The 23898-nt window shown below is 52.8% G+C and overlaps 2 protein-coding genes across 2 annotated transcripts; both read left to right on the top strand.

Annotated features, from left to right (window-relative positions):
• The first annotated feature begins 7833 nt into the window (after positions 1 to 7833).
• LOC133215471 (methanethiol oxidase-like) lies at positions 7834 to 12236 on the top strand. Its single transcript, XM_061359517.1, has 10 exons — positions 7834 to 7942; positions 8726 to 8911; positions 9286 to 9406; positions 9498 to 9680; positions 10007 to 10189; positions 10313 to 10387; positions 10489 to 10610; positions 10713 to 10805; positions 10953 to 11071; positions 11383 to 12236. The coding sequence occupies exons 2-10, from the start codon at positions 8744 to 8746 to the stop codon at positions 11543 to 11545; spliced, it is 1227 nt and encodes a 408-aa protein (XP_061215501.1). The 5' UTR covers positions 7834 to 7942; positions 8726 to 8743; the 3' UTR covers positions 11546 to 12236.
• A 6647-nt stretch (positions 12237 to 18883) lies between these two features.
• Positions 18884 to 23297, top strand: LOC133215472 (methanethiol oxidase-like). Its single transcript, XM_061359518.1, has 10 exons — positions 18884 to 19028; positions 19802 to 19987; positions 20362 to 20482; positions 20574 to 20756; positions 21083 to 21265; positions 21389 to 21463; positions 21565 to 21686; positions 21774 to 21866; positions 22014 to 22132; positions 22444 to 23297. The coding sequence occupies exons 2-10, from the start codon at positions 19820 to 19822 to the stop codon at positions 22604 to 22606; spliced, it is 1227 nt and encodes a 408-aa protein (XP_061215502.1). The 5' UTR covers positions 18884 to 19028; positions 19802 to 19819; the 3' UTR covers positions 22607 to 23297.
• The last annotated feature ends 601 nt before the right edge of the window (positions 23298 to 23898 follow it).

Raw genomic sequence — 23898 nt, 5'->3', positions numbered from 1 at the left:
TAGATGGAACTGCACATCTTTTTTCTCTTCAGCATTTGGATATTCCCAAATGTAAGGTCATTTCAGGAAGTAACAGCCTCATTCATCTGCAAACTCTTTTGGTGAGGAATTTATTTTCACTGAAGCCTCCTTTGTTGCTGTTATGGCAAACAAAGATTCTCTTCCATCTTCTGAGAGTGGAGGGATCTGCACAACCCCCTTGTGCACACTGTGCTGGAGCCAAGCGATGCCACCAGCAGTGCCTGACCCGTGTCTACAGCTTCTTGAGCAGACAGGCACCCACAAGTCCAGCCTTTCTACTCTTGCCAGTTCCTGATGCATCTTCCCTAAGCTGTTTTCTGGGTCTGATTCTCTTTGCTGCCTCTCTGGATCTGTTGCTTTCCCATCTGTGTCCATTGCTAGGCTCTGCTGTTCCCTGCTGAGCTTTAGCACTGCCAGTTGTAACACTGGAATCACAGCAGTGATATTGCAGGAGCTTCCCGTTGATGGCACTTCTGCTGGAGCCTTTTGCTTGAGTTTGTTCTGACTTTTCCTGTGCTTCCACAGCAAAACCCTCATCTGGCTGACAGATCCTACTTTGTATTCAAGACTCCATTCTGTACATAGCTGCTTACTGTCTTGCTCAACATATTTGGAACCAGGCTGGAGAGTCCAGTTTTGTGTTTTTAACGTTGGGCTGCTGCCACTGGGTCTCTTTGAAACCTGCAACAAGCAGCTCTGGTAGGAGCTTGTGAAGCCAGAAAGCTTTCCAACTGACCTGGTGGTGTAGCCACCTGCATCTGATGGAAAAGCCCATTTTCACAGCTTCTTGTTGGAAAGAGGTGATGTTTAAAGCATCTTGCTTGCATTGTTTTCCTTACAAAGGGGCTGGTTCCAAGAACAGAGTATACACTGCTAACCTATGTAAATGCTACTAACAGTCCACACTGAGTGGGTACAGTGAGTGCTCAGTGTGTCAGCTATCTCACATTGTCCAGGAAAGTCATTGATTTGTTAGGAAATCATTTACTACCAGTTAGTGCTATTGGAACATGTATTTTTTTCTCACCTATTTCCTGTACTGAGCATTTTCCAGTAGGAAAGGTGCATCCTCCACATGGCCACGTGAGGGCAGACTGCGGCCTGGCTTTGTGCAGCACGGAGCTACATCTAGGAGTTTCTCTCACTTGTAATTTTAGGTCATGATTTTCCACAAATCACAAACTTGCTGTTGAGGGTGGCTCTCAGGCCTCTTCTCACTCCATCACTATATCACATGGTGGCTGAAGACTCTCATTCCAGCTACAGTGAGCAAGCCAGTCTGGGTCCCATCCTGAAATCCCAGTTGGAAATGCCCCTGAATCTGAGTGTCTTCTAATGAAGTGCTGTATGTACCTTTGTATGTATGGCTGTCTGGGTCTGCTTCAGTGCAAGGTGAGCTTTGCCATGGACCCACCTGACTCTTGTCAACAGCACCTTTGTTGACTATAAGGAAGATTCTGAGGGGGCACACTCATGGTCAGTACCACAGTCAGAAGCTGTTGGAAGTGAACTCAGAATTTCAGACATTAACCAAATACCTACATTTTGGGTCATTGGGGGGGGAAGATGTTGTGAACCTTACCAGAACCAGAACAACTGACTGTAGCTGGGAAATTAGAGTGAAGAACAGTTTCTGCTTAAGTGAAGTGAGAACAGTCATGATGAGGGTCACCATTAAACCCACCTCAAGGTCTGCTACCTTAAGGTCTCTCATCGTCTGGTGAAGCCTGAGCTCCTACCTTTGAGTCCAAGAGTGTAGCAAGTGCCTTCTTTGGTGTATAGAGATAAGTGTAAATGAGTCTTTGGAGAGGAACCTGGAATGTTCAGCTGAACGGCTCAGCACCAGTAATCCTGGTTTGACCACCAGCTCCTTCAGTGGATCAAAGTCACTTGTGGCAAGCTGGGAGTCTGCTCTGCAGTGCTCGCAGGGACTCTCAAGGGAGGGTGCCAATGCCTGTGTGGCAGCAGAGGTCTGGAGCAGGAGAAGCAGCAGGTCCTGCTCATCCATCCTCCCCGGCTGCGTGGTGCTGCCACTCCTCTGGTGTCAGATGGAGCCATCCTGCGGTTGTGGGAGGAGTTGGATGAAGGAGCTGATGCGGCAGAAAAGCACCTGCCCGAGCAGTGACTCAGGTCCATGCCCTGTGGCTGCGGGGGGCAGAGCCCTTCAGCGGCCGCCTGGAGTCAGTGCTCATGACACGCTGTCTGAAATGGAAACCTGAGGATGTGGGTGCCGCAGGGCTCTGCCCGGCCGTAGCTGTGGGCTGGCCTGGGGAGGGCTGGATCAGCACCCCACTGCCACCCTGCTTCTGGCCAGGCCTTTGTGCCCCCTGCCCTGCGACTCCTGCTTCAACAGCAAATGCTTACTTGGAGGGGAAGGGGCTGCTGAAACTGTAGTGGAGAAGAGGCAAGGAGGTGCCTGGAGGAGCAAGAAGTGGAGTTGTGCAACGCTGATGTCCCCTGCAACAAACCTTGCAGCCTGTACATGGAGATGCTTCTTGAAGTGCTGAGCTGAAGGGCTCTGTGTGTGCAGCCCTGTGACGGTTGGTTTGTCCCTGCTCCGTGAGGAGATGGAGAGATCCAGGGTGATGGATCTGAGCTTTGCAAAGTCAGGCACTTGGACCAGCCTTTGCCTTTGGTCTGTGATGTGCCTGACCCTGCAGGCTTGTACCAAGCTTGTACCAAGGTGTTGAGCACCCTGTGGTTCTTGCTTGGGTGTTTAGCGCAGACGTGGTGTCCCTGGTGTAGCAAGGACTCCTCCAGCCACACTGAGGGTGCTGTGCCAGTCTTCACTGCATTACATCACCTTGTGCTGCCCATAATATGCCCAGGATGTCGTGCATCACATCCTTGTCTCTAAATTGGAGAGACATCAATGTGATGGATGGGTTAGAACTGGCTGGATGGCCGCATGCAGAGAGTTGTGGTCAATGGCTCAGTGTCCAGCTGGACACCAGTAATGAGTGGTGTCCCTCAGGGCTCGGTGTTGGGACCGGTCTGGTTCAACGTCTTTTGTCACTGACATGGACAGTGGGATTGAGTGCACCTCAGCAAGTTTGCTGATGGCACCAAGCTGTGTGTTTCTGTTGATACACTGGAGGGAAGGGATTGGATCCAGAGGGACCTTGACACACTTGTGATGTGGGCTGATGCCGACCTCATGAAGTTTAACCATGCCAAGTGCAAGGTCCTACACCTGGGTGGGAGCAATCCCAGGCCCAGCTACAGTCTGGGCAGAGAAGAGATTCAGAGCAGCCCAAGGAGAAGGACTTGGAGGTGCTGGTCGATAAGAAACTGAACATGAGCCGGGTTCAGTGTGCGCTCACAGCCCAGAAAACAACCGTATCCTGGGCTGCATCAAAAGGAGTGTGACCAGCAGGTCGAAGGAGGTGATCCTGCCCCTCCACTCTGCTCTCATGAGACCTCACTTGGAGCATTGTGTGCAGTTCTGGTGTCCACAACATCAAAAGGCCATGGATCTGTTGGAACAAGTCCGGAGGAGGCCACGAGGATGAGTGGGGGCTGGAGCAGCTCCTGTATGGAGCCAGGCTGAGAAGGTTGGGGCTGTTCAGCCTGGAGAAGAGAAGCTGCGTGGAGACCTCAGAGCAGCTTCCAGTGTCTGAAGGGGGCCTATAGGGATGCTGGGGAGGGACTCTTCATTAGGGACTGTAGTGACAGGACAAGGGGTAACGGGTTAAAACTGAAACAGGGGAAGTTTAGACTGGATCTAAGGAGGAAATTCTTTCCTGTGAGGGTGCTGAGGCACTGGAATGGGTGCCCAGGGAAGCTGTGAATGCTCCATCCCCGGCAGTGTTCAAGGCCAGGTTGGACAGAGCCTTCGGTGCCATGGTTTAGTGTGACGTGTCCCTGCCCATGGCAGGGGGGATGGAACTGGATGATTTTTAAGTCCTTTCCAACTCTGACTATTCTATATATTATGAATGTATTCTATATATGGAATATATATATATTCCAACCCTGACTATTGTAAGATTCTGTGATAAGGTGTGATGGGTTTAAGCTGAAACAAGGAAAGTTTAGGTTACATATAAAAAAGAAGTAATTTACTGTGAGGGTGGTGAGGCACTGGAACGGGTTGCCCAAAGAAGTTGTGAATGCTCCATCCCTGGCAGTGTTTAAGGCCAGCTTCAATGGAGCCTTGGGTGCCCTGGTTTAGTGTGAGGTGTCCCTGCCAATGGCAGGGGGGTTGGAACTGGATGATCTCAAGGTCCTTTCCAACCCAAACTATTTTATGATTCTATGTTTATCAAAATTATAGCATTCCCTTCCCTATCGGGGCTGGCAGAAATGGGCGAGAGGAGGGGAGGAGCTGCTGGCCCAGTGCGGGCTGGCCTGAGAAGCCCCAACTGCTTTTCCATGTCATGGCCTCCCCTCTCTGCCCATCATGGGGAGCTTTCGACGGGCCCAGAGCAGACCACAGTGACTGTGTTCTCCGCTAACCATCGCTTGCTGGTGCTGCTGAGCCTGCTCTTATCCTTCCTACTATCAGTTTTAATTAGAAAACTCTACAGCCCACAGCTTGGTTTTGTGAGCGATGCCAAAGACGTCACCAAGGAAAGCCAATGAGGATGACCAGCAAACCTAGCTAATGAGTGGAAGGCTAATGAAGTTTTTAATAACTGGGTGTGCAGGCACAAGAAGATGGTGCAGTGAGCCATGCACATCGTGACAGCGGAAGCATGGACAGAAGGCATCAGCTGAGCACCTGAACTTGCCTCTGATGGACTCAGAGGAGCATGGGAGAGCAGTGGTGAGCTCTGTGCAGAGGGAAAGGCTGTTTTGAGTTGGCCTCAGGAGGACAGTTAGCTCTGCCTATGGAGCTGGTGCTTTCATTCAGTTTCATTCCATTATAGAGATGGCAGCCAGGGCCTCATTTCCACATGATTCCTGCTGAGTCCCCAGCTCAGCTTATGCTCCTGCGTGCTGTGTTCTGTTTTGCCTTTGGCCTGTCTCAGCTGCTGGCCTGAGCTGGATTTGTACTTCTCATTGCTGGACCAAAGCTGTGGCTGCATCCTCCTTTCAGGCCTGCGTGGCCTTCAGTGAGCATCCTCTGGTCCATGGTGCCTGGAGCACGTGTTAGGGCCAAGTATCCTGCCATGCTGGAAACTGAAATTTCCCCTCTCTGTGGAAGGAGGGAGGACAAGCCTGCATAAAAAACCAAGACATTTTGCCTTCTTCCACTGCCTGAAACAAAGAACTTGGAAAACTGGGCCATGTACCTGAGCAATGCACTGCTTAGTCAAGAAACTCCATACAGGTTGGCACTGGAGCCAGGTCCAGGCTGCTCCTTGTGTGCTACCACATGTTAAAGTGCTGCTCTGGAGCCAGAGATCCATTAATTACAGCCCAGTGAGACAGGCTTGTTCTTATGATAGAGATCTCCCAAGGGCTTCTTAATGGTGCTGTCAGATGATTCTGCATTCCAGCACTGGAGCAATTACTTATCCCATGTAATGTGCCCACTGATCGAGGAGTTCTGCCACAAGATGTGACACTTGTTCATCATCTGTGGTGCTTGGCATTTTCTTCCTGCTTTAGTTTAATAGCCAGTGGTAGCAAGGCTCATGGGGAGAGGACCCTTCTTCTAAAGCTCTTCTCTCCAACACCTCAGGCCCTTTACCAGAGATCTCTGCTCTTCCCCTGGCTGTTCTATGACAGCTGAGTCCATTGCATGGAACTCAACTGCACTGGTGCCAGGTGCTTTGCAGTGTTAGTGCCTGCAGTGGGGCTTTGGTTGCCCCATTGCCCAGAGTGGTGAGGAGGGAACTGCTCAGGCACTGTTCTACTTGGCTGCGTTGTCCTGGATCATAGAGATTCCATTTGCTGGAGGTGGGCTGACTTTCCCGTTTGGAGATGCCACCCTGAGAGGCAGCAGCAGGTCTTGACCTTGTAGGTGCTGCACAGATTGTATGGAAATGCGGGAGGCACCCATTCCTAGCGTGGTGCTTTCCAGCTGAGTGGGAGATGTCAGCAGCTCCTCACCTGATTTCAGTGTGTTGGAGCCCCCTCCCTCTGCTGAGCCTGTGCTGCACCCCAGTTTGCAGTCCTTAGAGCTCAGAAAGGCTTCTTTCAGGGTAGAAGCCCCCCTGAGCCAGGCTTGCTGAGCTGAGCCCAGGGAGCCCGTGGTGCCTTCAGCCCTCAACAGGGATGTGCCTTCTGTCAGGGTCCAGATCTCAGAGTGCCTTTGGTGAGCTGGGTGTGCTCCAAGCTTGTAATGTGCAGGAGGCTGCTGGTGGGGCTGATGATCTGAGGGCTTCTCATCCATCACCTGGAATCTGCAGCCACTGCACATTTGGATGGTGGGAAGCTGGGTATGGGGGGTAGCTTTAATTACCTCATTTCTCATGGGGATGTGGAGGCCTCCAAGCCTGGAGAAGACCACTGGAAATCTCCAGAGCCCAGGATCAGATACAAGAGGTTGTGTTTAAGGAAGAGACCTGCATGGAGCAGCAGATTTTACCCCAAGATTGGTGGTTGGCAAGGCGGAAACAAGCCAAAGTGCTGGTCTGGCACCTCCCAAACACTTAGGAGTGATGCTCCTCCCTTGGCAGGTTGCTTTCTCCCCCCACCCTTTTGCCTTGTATATAAGGCCCCCTCGGAGCAGCCTTGGCACAACACAACCCACTCCAGCGAAGCAGACAGCAAGCTGCACCTCCAGCTCCAGCACCTCTGCTCTTGAGGAGTGAACCAGAACCATCACCTTCAGCATGGGTAAGAGATGCTCTGCAGCCTCCCCTCAGCCCTCCAAGCCTTGTTCCTTCTTGCCTCTGTCTCCAGCCCCTGTCTGGAGGCTGCAGACATCCCACCTTGGAAGTGGGTCCCACCTGGGGACGGGTAGGTTTGTTCCTCTGAGTGCTGCAGGAAGGAGAAAGGTGGGACTCAGCTTGGGCATTTTGTCCCTCTGGTACCAAGGGCTCCCTTTGTCTCTCTCCCCATCTGTTGCTGGGGGCTTCTGTTGGCCTTGGAAAGCTTCTTGCATGTGGCTGCAGCATCCATGCTGAGGGAGCCTCCCCTTCCTTTGGGGCATCGTCAGGGGGACAAGAAAGCAGAGTTGGTTTCCAGGCCAGATGTTCAGTCCTGGTGTGGTGCTTGGTGGAGGCTCTCGCTCCTTCACTGGTGACAGGGAGGGGATGAGGAGGAGGCTCAGATGGGTCAAAAGGGAACTGAGCTGTGGTTTGATCCGAGACAGCCCTGCTGGCACTTTAGGGAGGATTCCTCTCCCTCTCTGTGCTCTGTCAGTGCCATAGCGACAGCAGCTGCTGGTCACAGTGGTCCTCATTGACAGCTGGGGTGGGAGAAGGTCCCTCAGGTGGGACAGAGGCTTCTGAATTGGTGCCTTTTAGGATGCACATTTCTCATGTTGATCTTCCCTTCTCAAACCAGACAGATGCAGAGCTCAGTGCTACGAGTACCCCACCTGCGCGGATACTTTGAAAGGCAAGTCCTCCCGAGCGTGCTGGGAATGGGTGGTCTGGGAAAGAAGCCTGTGCTGGTGGAGACCACAGCTGGGTGCTGGCTATGCTGGGTCCCTTCCCCCGGTGGGAACAACGTTTGTTTTTCTCTTGTCTCTGGGTCTGTAAAGGAGCAAGGCTTGGACAGTTGTCAGTGAGCAAGGAGGAGCAGAACAGAGGAGATGAGAATAGTTGCAGTTGTAGTTGCAAGGGATCTTCTAGTTCAAGTACGAGTAGGGAGGTTGCAGCATCCAGAAGAAGGAGTTCAGTCCTTGGAAGCTTTTCTTTTCCTTTGTGGCTGGTTCCTGACATATTTAACACAGCTTTCTCTGTACCCAGCTCCTAGGGAGGAGGTTGCCTACGTGACCTGTACCTACAGGGAAACGTGCAACGACCAACCTGACTTCCTTGCCACCGTGGACCTCAACCCCAGATCTCCATGTTACGGCCAGGTACCTGTCTTGACTGTGGTGTTATTGGACTGGTGTAACAGGGATCAGTTGCTCCCTCTTTGGCTAGATCCATGACATTTACTGTCTTCCACTGTCCCTAATGCCTGGCTCTGGCTGAATCATCTCCATCTCTGTGTCCCGGGGACAAGTTGGTTCTGACTCACTTCCCAACTCACTTCCAGAGTATTTGGTGCTGCCAGTGAGATTAAAATGGTCTCTGGTGACCAAGGGGGTTGAGGGTGTCCTTCTGCAGAGTTCAGCATGAATCTCTGGTGCTGCTATGTCAGAGATATTCTCTTTTGTGCTGTACCACCCTGGCTGCTCTCATTCTGAAGGCTGCAAAGGCAGGTTATCTACTTCAAGGGTGTATATATGACCTGAGAGCCCATTGCTACAAGAGCTTAGAAGAAAATGCACTTTAAAGCCAATGTAGCCTTCTGAAAGTTTCTATAACGTTTTGAGATGCATTCTAAGGAGGGCTTCGCAGAGCAGTGCATCACTTCCATCAAGATGATAATCATCATTTCTTCCTAAACATCATTTCCTGAGTTGTAGTTGCACGGGGTGAGGAATTCTTGCAAGCATCTCCCATTCCTCAGGTGCCCACAGTTCCCTAAGAGAGAGCAGTGCCCAGTGCAAGGAGCACTCCTGTCTTCCCAGAGTCTCTAGAGGCAGTGCAGGCTCCAGTCAGGTGGAGGCTCCCAAGACACAAGTATGTGCAGCATTAGGGTGCCCGTTTGTCCCTGCTCCCTGCGCTACCCTAACTCTGCCTTGACTGCCTAGGTGATCCACCGCCTGCCCATGCCCAACCTCAAAGACGAGCTGCATTCCTCGGGTTGGAGCAGTGGCTGCAGCTGCTTTGACAATGCCAGCACGCAAAGGACCAAGCTGATTCTTCCCTCTTTCATTTCCTCCCGCATCTACGTGGTGGATGTGGGTTCCCAGTGCCGGGCTCCCAGGCTCTGTAAGGTATGCGAAAGGTGATCCAGGGACAAGGATCTGGGAAGGAGTTGGGAACTGGTGCTTCTGTAATAATACACGGGGAAGAAGGGTTCTCTCCTCATCTTCTCTTCCACCCTGGTTGTAGAGAGCTGGGTCACGGTTCCCTCTCGGCTCTGTGCTTTCCAGAGCAAGGGAGGCTCCCATCATCCTCACGTTCCTTTCTGTGCCTGTTGCCTTCAGGGAGAGTCTAATAACTGGAAGCCACAGCACAGACAGACAAGCTGTTATAGTGAGATAGGTGCTGCTGCATTCTTGTCTGTGTAGAGGGGAGCTCAGAGCCTTCCTTGTGCATTGAGCTGAGCACTCAGAAGCTAAAGAGTGTGTGTGTGAACTCTTCCCAGATGATTGAGCCAGTGGATGTCTTCTGGAAGTGCAACAAGGGGTACCTCAACGTGCCTCGCAGCCTGCCCAACGGTGACATTCTGATTGCTAACGTGGGAGATCCAGCTGGCAACTCCAAAGGTATTTTGCCCTGGAGTAGCTCCCTGAGTCAGTGGCAGGTTTGGAAGTGGAGTATGGGATCTTTTCCATGCATCCCCTTTCTGTCTGCCAGGTGGATTTGTGCTGCTGGATGGACAGAACTTTGAGCTGAAGGGGAACTGGGAAAACGAGTGCGCATGCCCCCCGAGTGGCTATGAGTTCTGGTTCCAGCCACGCCACAATGTTCTGATCAGCACTGCTGGATTCGAGCTCAAACGTGCAGGATATGGCTTTAATCCTGATGACCTGAAGAAAGGTGAGGGAATACGGGTGCAAGTGCTGAGCCAGTGCCCCTGGGGGGTGGGAGGGTGTCGATGCCATCAGAGAAGCCACCAGAGCTGGAGAGGGGCACAGGCAGGTTTCTCTCCACTCAGCCCATTGACAGGCACTGATAGAGGATGGGCAGCATCCGCCCTTAAGTCAGGCTGGTCCCTGTCTGCTCTCACTGCTCCTACCTCACAGCAGCTTCTCTGCTGCTCCTGGCTTCCTGCTGCCGTGGCTGTCCCTGTCTGTGAGCATCCTAGGAAGGGGCTCATGCCCATCAGAACCCCCCTCTTCTGACTCGGTTTTCCTTTCCCTCAGGGGTCTATGGACGTCGCCTGAACGTGTGGAACTTGTCCTGCCGCACCCTGACGCAGTGCTTTGACCTGGGGGAGGACTCTCTGCCCCTGAGTGTTAAATTCCTGCACAACCCCGATGCTGCCGAGGGATACGTGAGCTGTGCCCTGAGCGGCATCGTCTACCGCTTCTACAAGTGTGAGGCAAGTGCTGGGGTAGTAGCTGCATGCAGTGGGAGCCTTCCCCAGGCAGTGGGAGCCTTCCCCAGGCAGCTTTGCTCTGTGTGGGCAGCAGGAGCACTCATGGTGCCCGTGTCTCTTGTGCAGAGAGACAACTGGTCAGTGGAGGAGGTGATTCGCATTCCACCCAAGGAGGTGGCAGGATGGATTATGTGCAAGATGCCAGGTTTGTTTCCCCTCAGGTGGTGAGATGAGAGCTGGGGCTTGATGCAGGGCATGTTTCTGTTGATGCTGCCTTCTCTGGAACTCTTTGTTTCTGTGCCCCAGCCTTCACAGTCGACCTGGTCATCTCGAGGGATGACAAGTACCTGTATCTCAGCAACTGGCTGCACGGAGACATCCGCCAGTACGAGCTGTCCAGGAACTGCAAGCCCAGGCTGGTGGGACAGGTAAGGCAGGGGCAGAGGGGCTTGCACTGGTGGTGCACCCTTAGCAGAGTCTGGTGGTGGGTAGATGACCCAACAACACTTCTCCTTTTGCCTTGCATACAGGTATTTGTGGGAGGCAGCATCCTCAGAGGTGGACCCGTTGCTGTGTGCAGAGATGAAGAGCTGAAGTGCCAGCCTGAGCCCTTGGTGGTCAAGGTGAGTTCTGCATCCTCTTTGCCCTGGGGTGTCCTCTGCACCTGGGCTCTGCTCTGCTACTTCTGTGTCCAGGGTTTCTGCCCCTGCTTGTGCTTGGCTGGGCAGAGCAAGGAGCAGTGACATCCCTGCTGTGTGTTGTTCCTTCAGTGCAAGAGAGTGTACGGCGGCCCTTGTAGGCTGCAGCTCAGCTTGGATGGCAAGAGGCTGTACGTCACCAACTCCTTCTACAGCACATGGGACAAGCAGTTCTACCCGAACCTGGTCAAGTAAGAACTGATGGGGAAGCCAGGGGCCTTTTTTGCATGGGCTCTGTGTTAGGAACGGGGAAGGTTCCTCATCTGGGGGGCTACAGGGCTCCGTGGGTGATTGCAGGGGGAAAGATTTTCCTTGCATCATCCCACAGCTTCCTCCTATTGATTTCCCCACTCAGTTGACTCACAGAGGTCTCTGCCTGGGCACGGAGCAGTCACTGCCTGTGTGGTGCTGCAGAGCCAGGCTTTAGCTGGGGAGAGCACAAATGTTTCAGCCTGGTTGGGATTTGCTCGTGTGTGATGGCTGCGCTCTTGTCCACTCGCAGGGAAGGCTCTGTCATGCTGCAGATTGATGTGGACACTGAGAAGGGAGGCCTGTGCGTGAACAAGAACTTCCTGGTGGATTTTGGAAAGGAACCCAATGGGCCCTGCCTTGCCAAAGACATCCACTTCCCTTGTGGAGATTCCACCTCTGAGATCGGGGCCTAGGCGCTGCAGGAAAGACTCCCTTCTTCCCTCTCCTCCGTAGTGCAGCCATTAAGATAGAGCTTAGGGTAACTGGGTTGGGGTCCCCCTTCATTGCTGGAGTCTAGGGTTGTGCTAATGCGAGCTGTGCAAGCTCTGCCCTGTTGTGCGGCTTTGGTTCAGGCAGACCAGTGGGCAGACACCTGGCATGTTCTCAGTGGTGTTCTCTGTGCAAAGCAAGCCCTGGGCATGAGTCCCAGAGCAGAGCCCAGGGAGCTGCTCACACACAGGGATGTGCAGTACACACGGTGCCTTTGGGCAGATACCACATCTCCACCATGCCCTGCTTCATTGCTACAGGCCTCTTGGGCCCTGCCTTGATGTCCCAGCCTGTTGGCTGCTGCTCTGTGTCCTGGGGCCGGTGGCAAGGTGCTGAGCTCTCAGTTCTGTTTCAGAGCTTGCTCACCCTTGAGAACTGAGGCAAAAGCAAGTGAAGTGCCCAGTTCATCTGAGCTCCTGTGCTTCAGCCAGGTCCTTCCTGGACAGTCTTCCCCTGCACGAGAGCCCTCCTGGCTCCTTGCACGTGCTCAGGTCCGTGTGTCACAGCTGGAGGAGCACCAAGTGCTTCAGTTTGGAAGAGGTGCCTGTTTCCTGACACTGGTTTGACCTCATGTTCTGCTTTAAACACAAATAAAACTGTTCTTCGCATCATCTACATCTTCTTGGTTTTATTTCCTTGAAGCATTTCAGTTTTATTTCAGAGGAAATCAAACGCCAGCAGTGGTTAATGATAAGATCAGGGATTTGAAAATCCCTACAACAGGGCACGGATTGTACAAGTGCCTGTTTGTCTTCCTGGAGTTTTCTGGTACAAATTGTCTTTACTCATTCTTTCTTGGTCTGCATTCTTGCAGGCACATGTTCCTAGGAAAACTTGTCCCCATTTGGGAGTTTTCTGCCCCAACCATACATGCTTTGTCAAAGCAGTGAAGTGTTGTCATCACCCAGACTCATTGTTTGGGTTTAGGAGGGCTTACTTTAAGGTACTGTGAGGGATTGAAGGAACACATCTATTAAACACTCAGTGAAATCCCTTGTGTTTGTCAAGTGGCTGGCTTGCTGCTGGTGAGAATATCGCTTTCAACTTGATCCCTTCACGTGTATTTACCACAGCTGAGGCAGAGTTTGGGTTTTCACCCAAAGTTCTCTGCATACACTTCATATGATGTTGGCAGAATGACCTTAGTCCCTTAACCATCTCAGCAGACTGTTCTCTTTCACAAAAGCAAGGTGTGCTTACTGGAGCTGTGGATCATCCTCCTGCTTATCATGTGCTGCACAGGATGTCAAACCCCATCCCACTGTGTCAGCCTGTTTGCCACGCAGCACCAGCACGCTCTAGCCTCCAAACCCAGCTGCACATCCACACATCCACATCCATTACTCCCATCAAGGCCTTCAGCATCTTCACAAGGGTGCAACTGGCAGCGAAACCCATCATCAGTTTGAAGGCTGCAAAAATGAGGACATAAAGAAGCTCCATCTAAGTTTTAGCTTTATCTACCTTGGAAAAATACAAGTCCATTTACTTCCTTCACTCTTCTCATGGGGTCCCCAAAAGTGCTTTGTTCTGGCACACAGCTTGGAGGGAGGATGGAGTTTCATGAGTGGGAGAGGGCATCGTTAGGCTGCACTGCTTGTGCTCTAGCACCAAGATGAGGCTTCAGCTACAGGACTGGAAACTGATGTCCTGGAAAACCATGTGGCCACTGCAGCCATTGCGTGCTCCATTCTCCCTGTGTCTTCTTTTCAAATGAACCTTTAATTTTCCTTCCCAGATAGCAGCAGAAGCAAGAAATAGCCCCAAACAATGTTCAGGCCTTAGCAGCAGAAGACCCACATGTTTGATCTCCTCCCCACGATCTCTGCTGCAGATAAAGATTGAGATGTTGAAGCCCTCCTGGATGCTGTTTGTGGTGCTTTTGTGGCATTTGCTCATGGCAGTGTTTAGAAGCTGGGCTGAATCTGAGTGTGAATGTGACCTTTGTTTTCTTTAAGGGATGTTGCCAGAGGATGTGTATGGAACTTTCTGGCTGTTTCCTAAAGTATTTTGCATAGGAGTAACATACTGCAGAGAGGAAAAGAATATAGATTAGGTAGTTTTACTATGGATGAACAAACCACCGGTCCCTATTCTGCCTTCATGTCCATAGTAGGGTGAATACAGACTGACCATAAACTCAGACCAAGTGTAAATGAGTCTTTGGAGAGGAACCTGGAATGTTCAGCTGAACGGCTCAGCACCCGTAATCCTGGTTTGATCACCAGCTCCTTCAGTGGATCAAAGTCACTTGTGGCAAGCTGGGAGTCTGCTCTGCAGTGCTCACAGGGACTGTCAAGGGAGGGTGCCAATGCCTGTGTGGCAGCAGAGGTCTGGAGCAGGAGAAGCAGCAGGTCCTGCTCATCCATCCTCGCCGGCTGCGTGGTGCTGCCACTCCTCTGGTGTCAGATGGAGCCATCCTGCGGTTGTGGGAGGAGTTGGATGAAGGAGCTGATGCGGCAGAAAAGCACCTGCCCGAGCAGTGACTCAGGTCCATGCCCTGTGGCTGCGGGGGGCAGAGCCCTTCAGCGGCCGCCTGGAGTCAGTGCTCATGACACGCTGTCTGAAATGGCAACCTGAGGATGTGGGTGCCGCAGGGCTCTGCCCGGCCGTAGCTGTGGGCTGGCCTGGGGAGGGCTGGATCAGCACCCCACTGCCACCCTGCTTCTGGCCAGGCCTTTGTGCCCCCTGCCCTGTGACTGCTTGTTAGTGCACCAAGTTAAGATGAGGCTTCAGCTACAGGACTGGAAACTGATGTCCTGGAAAACCATGGGGCCACTGCAGCCATTGCGAGCTCCATTCTGCCTGTGCCTTCTTTTCAAATGAACCTTTAATTTTCCCTTATAGATAGCGGCACCTCCTGTATGGAGCCAGGCTGAGAAAGTTGGGGCTGTTCAGCCTGGAGAAGAGAAGCTGCATGGAAACCTCAGAGCAGCATCCAGTGTCTGAAGGGGGCCTATAGAGATGCTGGGGACGGACTCTTCATTAGGGACTGTAGTGACAAGACAAGGGGTAACGGGTTCAAACTGAAACAGGGGAAGTTTGGATATAAGGAAGAAATTCTTTACTGTGAGGGTGCTGAGGCACTGGAATGGGTTGCCCAGGGAAGCTGTGAATGCTCCAACCCTGGCAGTGTTCAAGGCCAGGTTGGACAAAGCCTTGGGTAATATGGTTTAGTGGTAAGTGTCCCTGCCCATGGCAGGGGCATTGGAACTTAACGGAACTAGATCTTAAGGTCCTTTCCAACCCAAACCATTCTGATTGTATGACTTCTGTTCCAACAGGAAATGCTCACATGGAAGGGAAGGGGCTGCTCAAACTGTAGTGGAGAAGGGGCAAGGCTCGAGGAGCAAGAAGTGGAGAGTGCAACGCTGATGTCCCCTGCAGCAAACCTTGCAGCCTGTACATGGAGATGCTTCTTGAAGTGCTGAGCTGAAGGGCTCTGTGTGTGCAGCCCTGTGACGGTTGGTTTGTCCCTGCTCCGTGCGGAGATGGAGAGATCCAGGGTGATGGATCTGAGCTTTGCAAAGTCAGGCACTTGGACCAGCCTTTGCCTTTGGTCTGTGATGTTCCCGACCCTGCAGGCTTGTACCAAGCTTGTAGCAAGGTGTTGAGCACCCTGTGGTTCTTGCTTGGGTGTTTAGTGCAGACGTGGTGTCCCTGGTGTAACAAGGACTCCTCCAGCCACACTGAGGGTGCTGCACCAGTCTTCACCGCATTACATCACCTTGTGCTGCCCATTATCAAAATTACAGCATTCCCTTCCCTATCGGGGCTGGCAGAAATGGGCGAGAGGAGGGGAGGAGCTGCTGGCCCAGTGCGGGCTGTCCTGAGAAGCCCCAACTGCTTTTCCATGTCATGGCCTCCCCTCTCTGCCCATCATGGGGAGCTTTTCCCGGGCCCAGAGCAGACCACAGTGACTGTGTTCTCCGCTAACCATCGCTTGCTGGTGCTGCTGAGCCTGCTCTTATCCTTCCTACTATCAGTTTTAATTAGAAAACTCTACAGCCCACAGCTTGGTTTTGTGAGCGATGCCAAAGACGTCACCAAGGAAAGCCAATGAGGATGACCAGCAAACCTAGCTAATGAGTGGAAGGCTAATGAAGTTTTTAATAACTGGGTGTGCAGGCACAAGAAGATGGTGCAGTGAGCCATGCACATCGTGACAGCGGAAGCATGGACAGAAGGCATCAGCTGAGCACCTGAACTTGCCTCTGATGGACTCAGAGGAGCATGGGAGAGCAGTGGTGAGCTCTGTGCAGAGGGAAAGGCTGTTTTGAGTTGGCCTCAGGAGGACAGTTAGCTCTGCCTATGGAGCTGGTGCTTTCATTCAGTTTCATTCCATTATAGAGATGGCAGCCAGGGCCTCATTTCCACATGATTCTTGCTGAGTCCCCAGCTCAGCTTATGCTCCTGCGTGCTGTGCTCTGTTTTGCCTTTGGCCTGTCTCAGCTGCTGGTCTGAGCTGGATTTGTACTTCTCATTGCTGGACCAAAGCTGTGGCTGCATCCTCCTTTCAGGCCTGCGTGGCCTTCAGTGAGCATCCTCTGGTCCATGGTGCCTGGAGCACGTGTTAGGGCCAAGTATCCTGCCATGCTGGAAACTGAAATTTCCCCTCTCTGTGGAAGGAGGGAAGACAAGCATGCATAAAAAACCAAGACATTTTGCCTTCTTCCACTGTCTGAAACAAAGAACTTGGAAAACTGGGCCATGTACCTGAGCAATGCACTGCTTAGTCAAGAAACTCCATACAGGTTGGCACTGGAGCCAGGTCCAGGCTGCTCCTTGTGTGCTACCACATGTTAAAGTGCTGCTCTGGAGCCAGAGATCCATTAATTACAGCCCAGTGAGACAGGCTTGTTCTTATGATAGAGATCTCCCAAGGGCTTCTTAATGGTGCTGTCAGATGATTCTGCATTCCAGCACTGGAGCAATTACTTATCCCATGTAATGTGCCCACTGATCGAGGAGTTCTGCCACAAGATGTGACACTTGTTCATCATCTGTGGTGCTTGGCATTTTCTTCCTGCTTTAGTTTAATAGCCAGTGGTAGCAAGGCTCATGGGGAGAGGACCCTTCTTCTAAAGCTCTTCTCTCCAACACCTCAGGCCCTTTACCAGAGATCTCTGCTCTTCCCCTGGCTGTTCTATGACAGCTGAGTCCATTGCATGGAACTCAACTGCACTGGTGCCAGATGCTTTGCAGTGTTAGTGCCTGCAGTGGGGCTTTGGTTGCCCCATTGCCCAGAGTGGTGAGGAGGGAACTGCTCAGGCACTGTTCTACTTGGCTGCGTTGTCCTGGATCATAGAGATTCCATTTGCTGGAGGTGGGCTGACTTTCCCGTTTGGAGATGCCACCCTGAGAGGCAGCAGCAGGTCTTGACCTTGTAGGTGCTGCACAGATTGTATGGAAATGCGGGAGGCACCCATTCCTAGCGTGGTGCTTTCCAGCTGAGTGGGAGATGTCAGCAGCTCCTCACCTGATTTCAGTGTGTTGGAGCCCCCTCCCTCTGCTGAGCCTGTGCTGCACCCCAGTTTGCAGTCCTTAGAGCTCAGAAAGGCTTCTTTCAGGGTAGAAGCCCCCCTGAGCCAGGCTTGCTGAGCTGAGCCCAGGGAGCCCGTGGTGCCTTCAGCCCTCAACAGGGATGTGCCTTCTGTCAGGGTCCAGATCTCAGAGTGCCTTTGGTGAGCTGGGTGTGCTCCAAGCTTGTAATGTGCAGGAGGCTGCTGGTGGGGCTGATGATCTGAGGGCTTCTCATCCATCACCTGGAATCTGCAGCCACTGCACATTTGGATGGTGGGAAGCTGGGTATGGGGGGTAGCTTTAATTACCTCATTTCTCATGGGGATGTGGAGGCCTCCAAGCCTGGAGAAGACCACTGGAAATCTCCAGAGCCCCAGGATCAGATACAAGAGGTTGTGTTTAAGGAAGAGACCTGCATGGAGCAGCAGATTTTACCCCAAGATTGGTGGTTGGCAAGGCGGAAACAAGCCAAAGTGCTGGTCTGGCACCTCCCAAACACTTAGGAGTGATGCTCCTCCCTTGGCAGGTTGCTTTCTCCCCCCACCCTTTTGCCTTGCATATAAGGCCCCCTCGGAGCAGCCTTGGCACAACACAACCCACTCCAGCGAAGCAGACAGCAAGCTGCACCTCCAGCTCCAGCACCTCTGCTCTTGAGGAGTGAACCAGAACCATCACCTTCAGCATGGGTAAGAGATGCTCTGCAGCCTCCCCTCAGCCCTCCAAGCCTTGTTCCTTCTTGCCTCTGTCTCCAGCCCCTGTCTGGAGGCTGCAGACATCCCACCTTGGAAGTGGGTCCCACCTGGGGACGGGTAGGTTTGTTCCTCTGAGTGCTGCAGGAAGGAGAAAGGTGGGACTCAGCTTGGGCATTTTGTCCCTCTGGTACCAAGGGCTCCCTTTGTCTCTCTCCCCATCTGTTGCTGGGGGCTTCTGTTGGCCTTGGAAAGCTTCTTGCATGTGGCTGCAGCATCCATGCTGAGGGAGCCTCCCCTTCCTTTGGGGCATCGTCAGGGGGACAAGAAAGCAGAGTTGGTTTCCAGGCCAGATGTTCAGTCCTGGTGTGGTGCTTGGTGGAGGCTCTCACTCATTCACTGGTGACAGGGAAGGGATGAGGAGGAGGCTCAGATGGGTCAAAAGGGAACTGAGCTGTGGTTTGATCCGAGACAGCCCTGCTGGCACTTTAAGGAGGATTCCTCTCCCTCTCTGTGCTCTGTCAGTGCCATAGCGACAGCAGCTGCTGGTCACAGTGGTCCTCATTGACAGCTGGGGGGGGAGAAGGTCCCTCAGGTGGGACAGAGGCTTCTGAATTGGTGCCTTTTAGGATGCACATTTCTCATGTTGATCTTCCCTTCTCAAACCAGACAGATGCAGAGCTCAGTGCTACGAGTACCCCACCTGCACGGATACTTTGAAAGGCAAGTCCTCCCGAGCGTGCTGGGAATGGGTGGTCTGGGAAAGAAGCCTGTGCTGGTGGAGACCACAGCTGGGTGCTGGCTATGCTGGGTCCCTTCCCCCGGTGGGAACAACGTTTGTTTTTCTCTTGTCTCTGGGTCTGTAAAGGAGCAAGGCTTGGACAGTTGTCAGCGAGCAAGGAGGAGCAGAACAGAAGAGATGAGAATAGTTGCAGTTGCAGTTGCAGTTGCAAGGGATCTTCTAGTTCAAGTACGAGTAGGGAGGTTGCAGCATCCAGAAGAAGGAGTTCAGTCCTTGGAAGCTTTTCTTTTCCTTTGTGGCTGGTTCCTGACATATTTAACACAGCTTTCTCTGTACCCAGCTCCTAGGGAGGAGGTTGCCTACGTGACCTGTACCTACAGGGAAACGTGCATCGACCAACCTGACTTCCTTGCCACCGTGGATCTCAACCCCAGATCTCCATGTTACGGCCAGGTACCTGTCTTGACTGTGGTGTTATTGGACTGGTGTAACAGGGACCAGTTGCTCCCTCTTTGGCTAGATCCATGACATTTACTGTCTTCCACTGTCCCTAATGCCTGGCTCTGGCTGAATCATCTCCATCTCTGTGTCCCGGGGACAAGTTGGTTCTGACTCACTTCCCAACTCACTTCCAGAGTATTTGGTGCTGCCAGTGAGATTAAAATGGTCTCTGGTGACCAAGGGGGTTGAGGGTATCCTTCTGCAGAGTTCAGCATGAATCTCTGGTGCTGCCATAGTGGAGATGTTCTGTTGTGTGCTGTACCACCCTGCCTGCTCTCATCCTGAAGGCTGCAAAGGCAGGTTATCTACTTCAAGGGTGTCTATATGACCTGAGAGCAAGAGCTTAGAAGAAAATGCACTTTAAAGCCAATGTAGCCTTCTGAAAGGTGTTTTCACATTTTGAGATGCATTCTAAGGAGGGCTTCGCAGAGCAGTGCATCACTTCCCTCAAGATGATAATCATCATTTCTTCCTAAACATCATTTCCTGAGTTGTAGTTGCACGGGGTGAGGAATTCTTGCAAGCATCTCCCATTCCTCAGCTGCCCACAGTTCCCTAAGAGAGAGCAGTGCCCAGTGCAAGGAGCACTCCTGTCTTCCCAGAGTCTCTAGAGGCAGTGCAGGCTCCAGTCAGGTGGAGGCTCCCAAGACACAAGTATGTGCAGCATTAGGGTGCCCGTTTGTCCCTGCTCCCTGCGCTACCCTAACTCTGCCTTGACTGCCTAGGTGATCCACCGCCTGCCCATGCCCAACCTCAAAGACGAGCTGCATTCCTCGGGTTGGAGCAGTGGCTGCAGCTGCTTTGACAATGCCAGCACGCAAAGGACCAAGCTGATTCTTCCCTCTTTCATTTCCTCCCGCATCTACGTGGTGGATGTGGGTTCCCAGTGCCGGGCTCCCAGGCTCTGTAAGGTATGCGAAAGGTGATCCAGGGACAAGGATCTGGGAAGGAGTTGGGAACTGGTGCTTCTGTAATAATACACGGGGAAGAAGGGTTCTCTCCTCATCTTCTCTTCCACCCTGGTTGTAGAGAGCTGGGTCACGGTTCCCTCTCGGCTCTGTGCTTTCCAGAGCAAGGGAGGCTCCCATCATCCTCACGTTCCTTTCTGTGCCTGTTGCCTTCAGGGAGAGTCTAATAACTGGAAGCCACAGCACAGACAGACAAGCTGTTATAGTGAGATAGGTGCTGCTGCATTCTTGTCTGTGTAGAGGGGAGCTCAGAGCCTTCCTTGTGCATTGAGCTGAGCACTCAGAAGCTAAAGAGTGTGTGTGTGAACTCTTCCCAGATGATTGAGCCAGTGGATGTCTTCTGGAAGTGCAACAAGGGGTACCTCAACGTGCCTCGCAGCCTGCCCAACGGTGACATTCTGATTGCTAACGTGGGAGATCCAGCTGGCAACTCCAAAGGTATTTTGCCCTGGAGTAGCTCCCTGAGTCAGTGGCAGGTTTGGAAGTGGAGTATGGGATCTTTTCCATGCATCCCCTTTCTGTCTGCCAGGTGGATTTGTGCTGCTGGATGGACAGAACTTTGAGCTGAAGGGGAACTGGGAAAACGAGTGCGCATGCCCCCCGAGTGGCTATGAGTTCTGGTTCCAGCCACGCCACAATGTTCTGATCAGCACTGCTGGATTCGAGCTCAAACGTGCAGGATATGGCTTTAATCCTGACGACCTGAAGAAAGGTGAGGGAATACGGGTGCAAGTGCTGAGCCAGTGCCCCTGGGGGGTGGGAGGGTGTCGATGCCATCAGAGAAGCCACCAGAGCTGGAGAGGGGCACAGGCAGGTTTCTCTCCACTCAGCCCATTGACAGGCACTGATAGAGGATGGGCAGCATCCGCCCTTAAGTCAGGCTGGTCCCTGTCTGCTCTCACTGCTCCTACCTCACAGCAGCTTCTCTGCTGCTCCTGGCTTCCTGCTGCCGTGGCTGTCCCTGTCTGTGAGCATCCTAGGAAGGGGCTCATGCCCATCGGAACCCCCCTCTTGTGACTCTGTTTTCCTTTTCCTCAGGGGTCTATGGACGCCGCCTGAACGTGTGGGACTTGTCCTGCCGCACCCTGACGCAGTGCTTTGACCTGGGGGAGGACTCTCTGCCCCTGAGTGTTAAATTCCTGCACAACCCCGATGCTGCCGAGGGATACGTGAGCTGTGCCCTGAGCGGCATCGTCTACCGCTTCTACAAGTGTGAGGCAAGTGTTCGGGTTAGTAGCTGCATGCAGTGGGACCTTCCCCAGGCAGTGGGAGCCTTCCCCAGGCAGCTTTGCTCTGTGTGGGCAGCAGGAGCACTCATGGTGCCTGTGTCTCTTGTGCAGACAGGCAACTGGTCAGTGGAGGAGGTGATTCGCATTCCACCCAAGGAGGTGGCAGGATGGATTATGTGCAAGATGCCAGGTTTGTTTCCCCTCAGGTGGTGAGATGAGAGCTGGGGCTTGATGCAGGGCATGTTTCTGTTGATGCTGCCTTCTCTGGAACTCTTTATTTCTGTGCCCCAGCCTTCACAGTCGACCTGGTCATCTCGAGGGATGACAAGTACCTGTATCTCAGCAACTGGCTGCACGGAGACATCCGCCAGTACGAGCTGTCCAGGAACTGCAAGCCCAGGCTGGTGGGACAGGTAAGGCAGGGGCAGAGGGGCTTCCTTAGCAGAGTCTGGTGGTGGGTAGATGACCCAACAACACTTCTCCTTCTGCCTCGCATACAGGTATTTGTGGGAGGCAGCATCCTCAGAGGTGGACCCGTGACTGTGTGCAGAGATGAAGAGCTGAAGTGCCAGCCTGAGCCCTTGGTGGTCAAGGTGAGTTCTGCATCCTCTTTGCCCTGGGATGCCCTCTGCACTTGGGCTCTGCTCTGCTACTTCTGTGTCCAGGGTTTCTGCCCCTGCTTGTGCTTGGCTGGGCAGAGCAAGGAGCAGTGACATCCCTGCTGTGTGTTGTTCCTTCAGTGCAAGAGAGTGTACGGCGGCCCTTGTAGGCTGCAGCTCAGCTTGGATGGCAAGAGGCTGTACGTCACCAACTCCTTCTACAGCACATGGGACAAGCAGTTCTACCCGAACCTGGTCAAGTAAGAACTGATGGGGAAGCCAGGGGCCTTTTTTGCATGGGCTCTGTGTTAGGAACGGGGAAGGTTCCTCATCTGGGGGGCTACAGGGCTCTGTGGGTGATTGCAGGGGGAAAGATTTTCCTTGCATCATCCCACAGCTTCCTCCTGTTGATTTCCCCACTCAGTTGAGTCGCAGAGGTCTCTGGCTGGGCACAGAGCAGTCACTGCCTGTGTGGTGCTGCAGAGCCAGGCTTTAGCTGGGGAGAGCACAAATGTTTCAGCCTGGTTGGGATTTGCTCGTGTGTGATGGCTGCGCTCTTGTCCACTCGCAGGGAAGGCTCTGTCATGCTGCAGATTGATGTGGACACTGAGAAGGGAGGCCTGTGCGTGAACAAGAACTTCCTGGTGGATTTTGGAAAGGAACCCAATGGGCCCTGCCTTGCCAAAGACATCCACTTCCCTTGTGGAGATTCCACCTCTGAGATCAGGGCCTAGGCGCTGCAGGAAAGACTCCCTTCTTCCCTCTCCTCTGTAGTGCAGCCATTAAGATAGAGCTTAGGGTAAGTGGGTTGGGGTCCCCCTTCATTGCTGGAGTCTAGGGTTGTGCTAACGCGAGCTGTGCAAGCTCTGCCCTGTTGCGAGGCTTTGGTTCAGGCAGACCAGTGGGCAGACACCTGGCATGTTCTCAGTGGTGTTCTCCGTGCAAAGCAAGCCCTGGGCATGAGTCCCAGAGCAGAGCCCAGGGAGCTGCTCACACACAGGGATGTGCAGTACACACGGTGCCTTTGGGCAGATACCGCATCTCCACCGTGCCCTGCTTCATTGCTACAGGCCTCTTGGGCCCTGCCTTGATGTCCCAGCCTGTTGGCTGCTGCTCTGTGTCCTGGGGCCGGTGGCAAGGTGCTGAGCTCTCAGTTCTGTTTCAGAGCTTGCTCACCCTTGATAACTGAGGCAAAAGCAAGTGAAGTGCCCAGTTCATCTGAGCTCCTGTGCTTCAGCCAGGTCCTTCCTGGACAGTCTTCCCCTGCATGAGAGCCCTCCTGGCTCCTTGTATGTGCTCAGGTCCGTGTGTCACAGCTGGAGGAGCACCAAGTGCTTCAGTTTGGAAGAGGTGCCTGTTTCCTGACACTGGTTTGCCCTCATGTTCTGCTTTAAACACAAATAAAACTGTTCTTCGCATCACCTACATCTTGTTTTTATTTCCTTGAAGCATTTCAGTTTTATTTCAAAGGAAATCAAATGCCAGGAGTAGGGATTAGGGATTTGAAATTCCCTACAACAGGGCACGGATTGTACAAGTGCCTGGTTGTCTTCCTGGAGTTTTCTGGTACAAATTGTCTTTACTCATTCTTTCTTGGTCTGCATTCTTGCAGGCACATGTTCCTAGGGAATCTTGTCCCCATTTGGGAGTTTTCTGCCCCAACCATACATGCTTTGTCAAAGCAGTGAAGTGTTGTCATCACCTAGACTTATTGTTTGGGTTTAGGAGGGCTTACTTTAAGGTACCGTGAGGGATTGAAGGAACACATCTATTAAACACTCAGTGAAATCCCTTGTGTTTGTCAAGTGGCTGGTTTGCTGCTGGTGAGAATATTGCTTTCAACTTGATCCCTTCACGTGGACTTACCACAGCTGAGGCAAAGTTTGGGTTTTCACCCAAAGTTCTCTGCATACACTTCATATGATGTTGGCAGAATGACCTTAGTCCCTTAACCATCTCAGCAGACTGTTCTCTTTCACAAAAGCAAGGTGTGCTTACTGGAGCTGTGGATCATCCTCCTGCTTAT

The sequence above is a fragment of the Neopsephotus bourkii genome, unplaced genomic scaffold (genome assembly GCF_033783945.1).
Source record: "Neopsephotus bourkii isolate Nb327-2 ecotype Australia unplaced genomic scaffold, CSIRO-AGI_Nbou_v1 NB_989, whole genome shotgun sequence".
Classification (NCBI taxonomy): domain Eukaryota; kingdom Metazoa; phylum Chordata; class Aves; order Psittaciformes; family Psittacidae; genus Neopsephotus; species Neopsephotus bourkii.
Note: the sequence above shows the minus strand (reverse complement) of the source record. Positions and strands in the feature narration are given on the sequence as shown.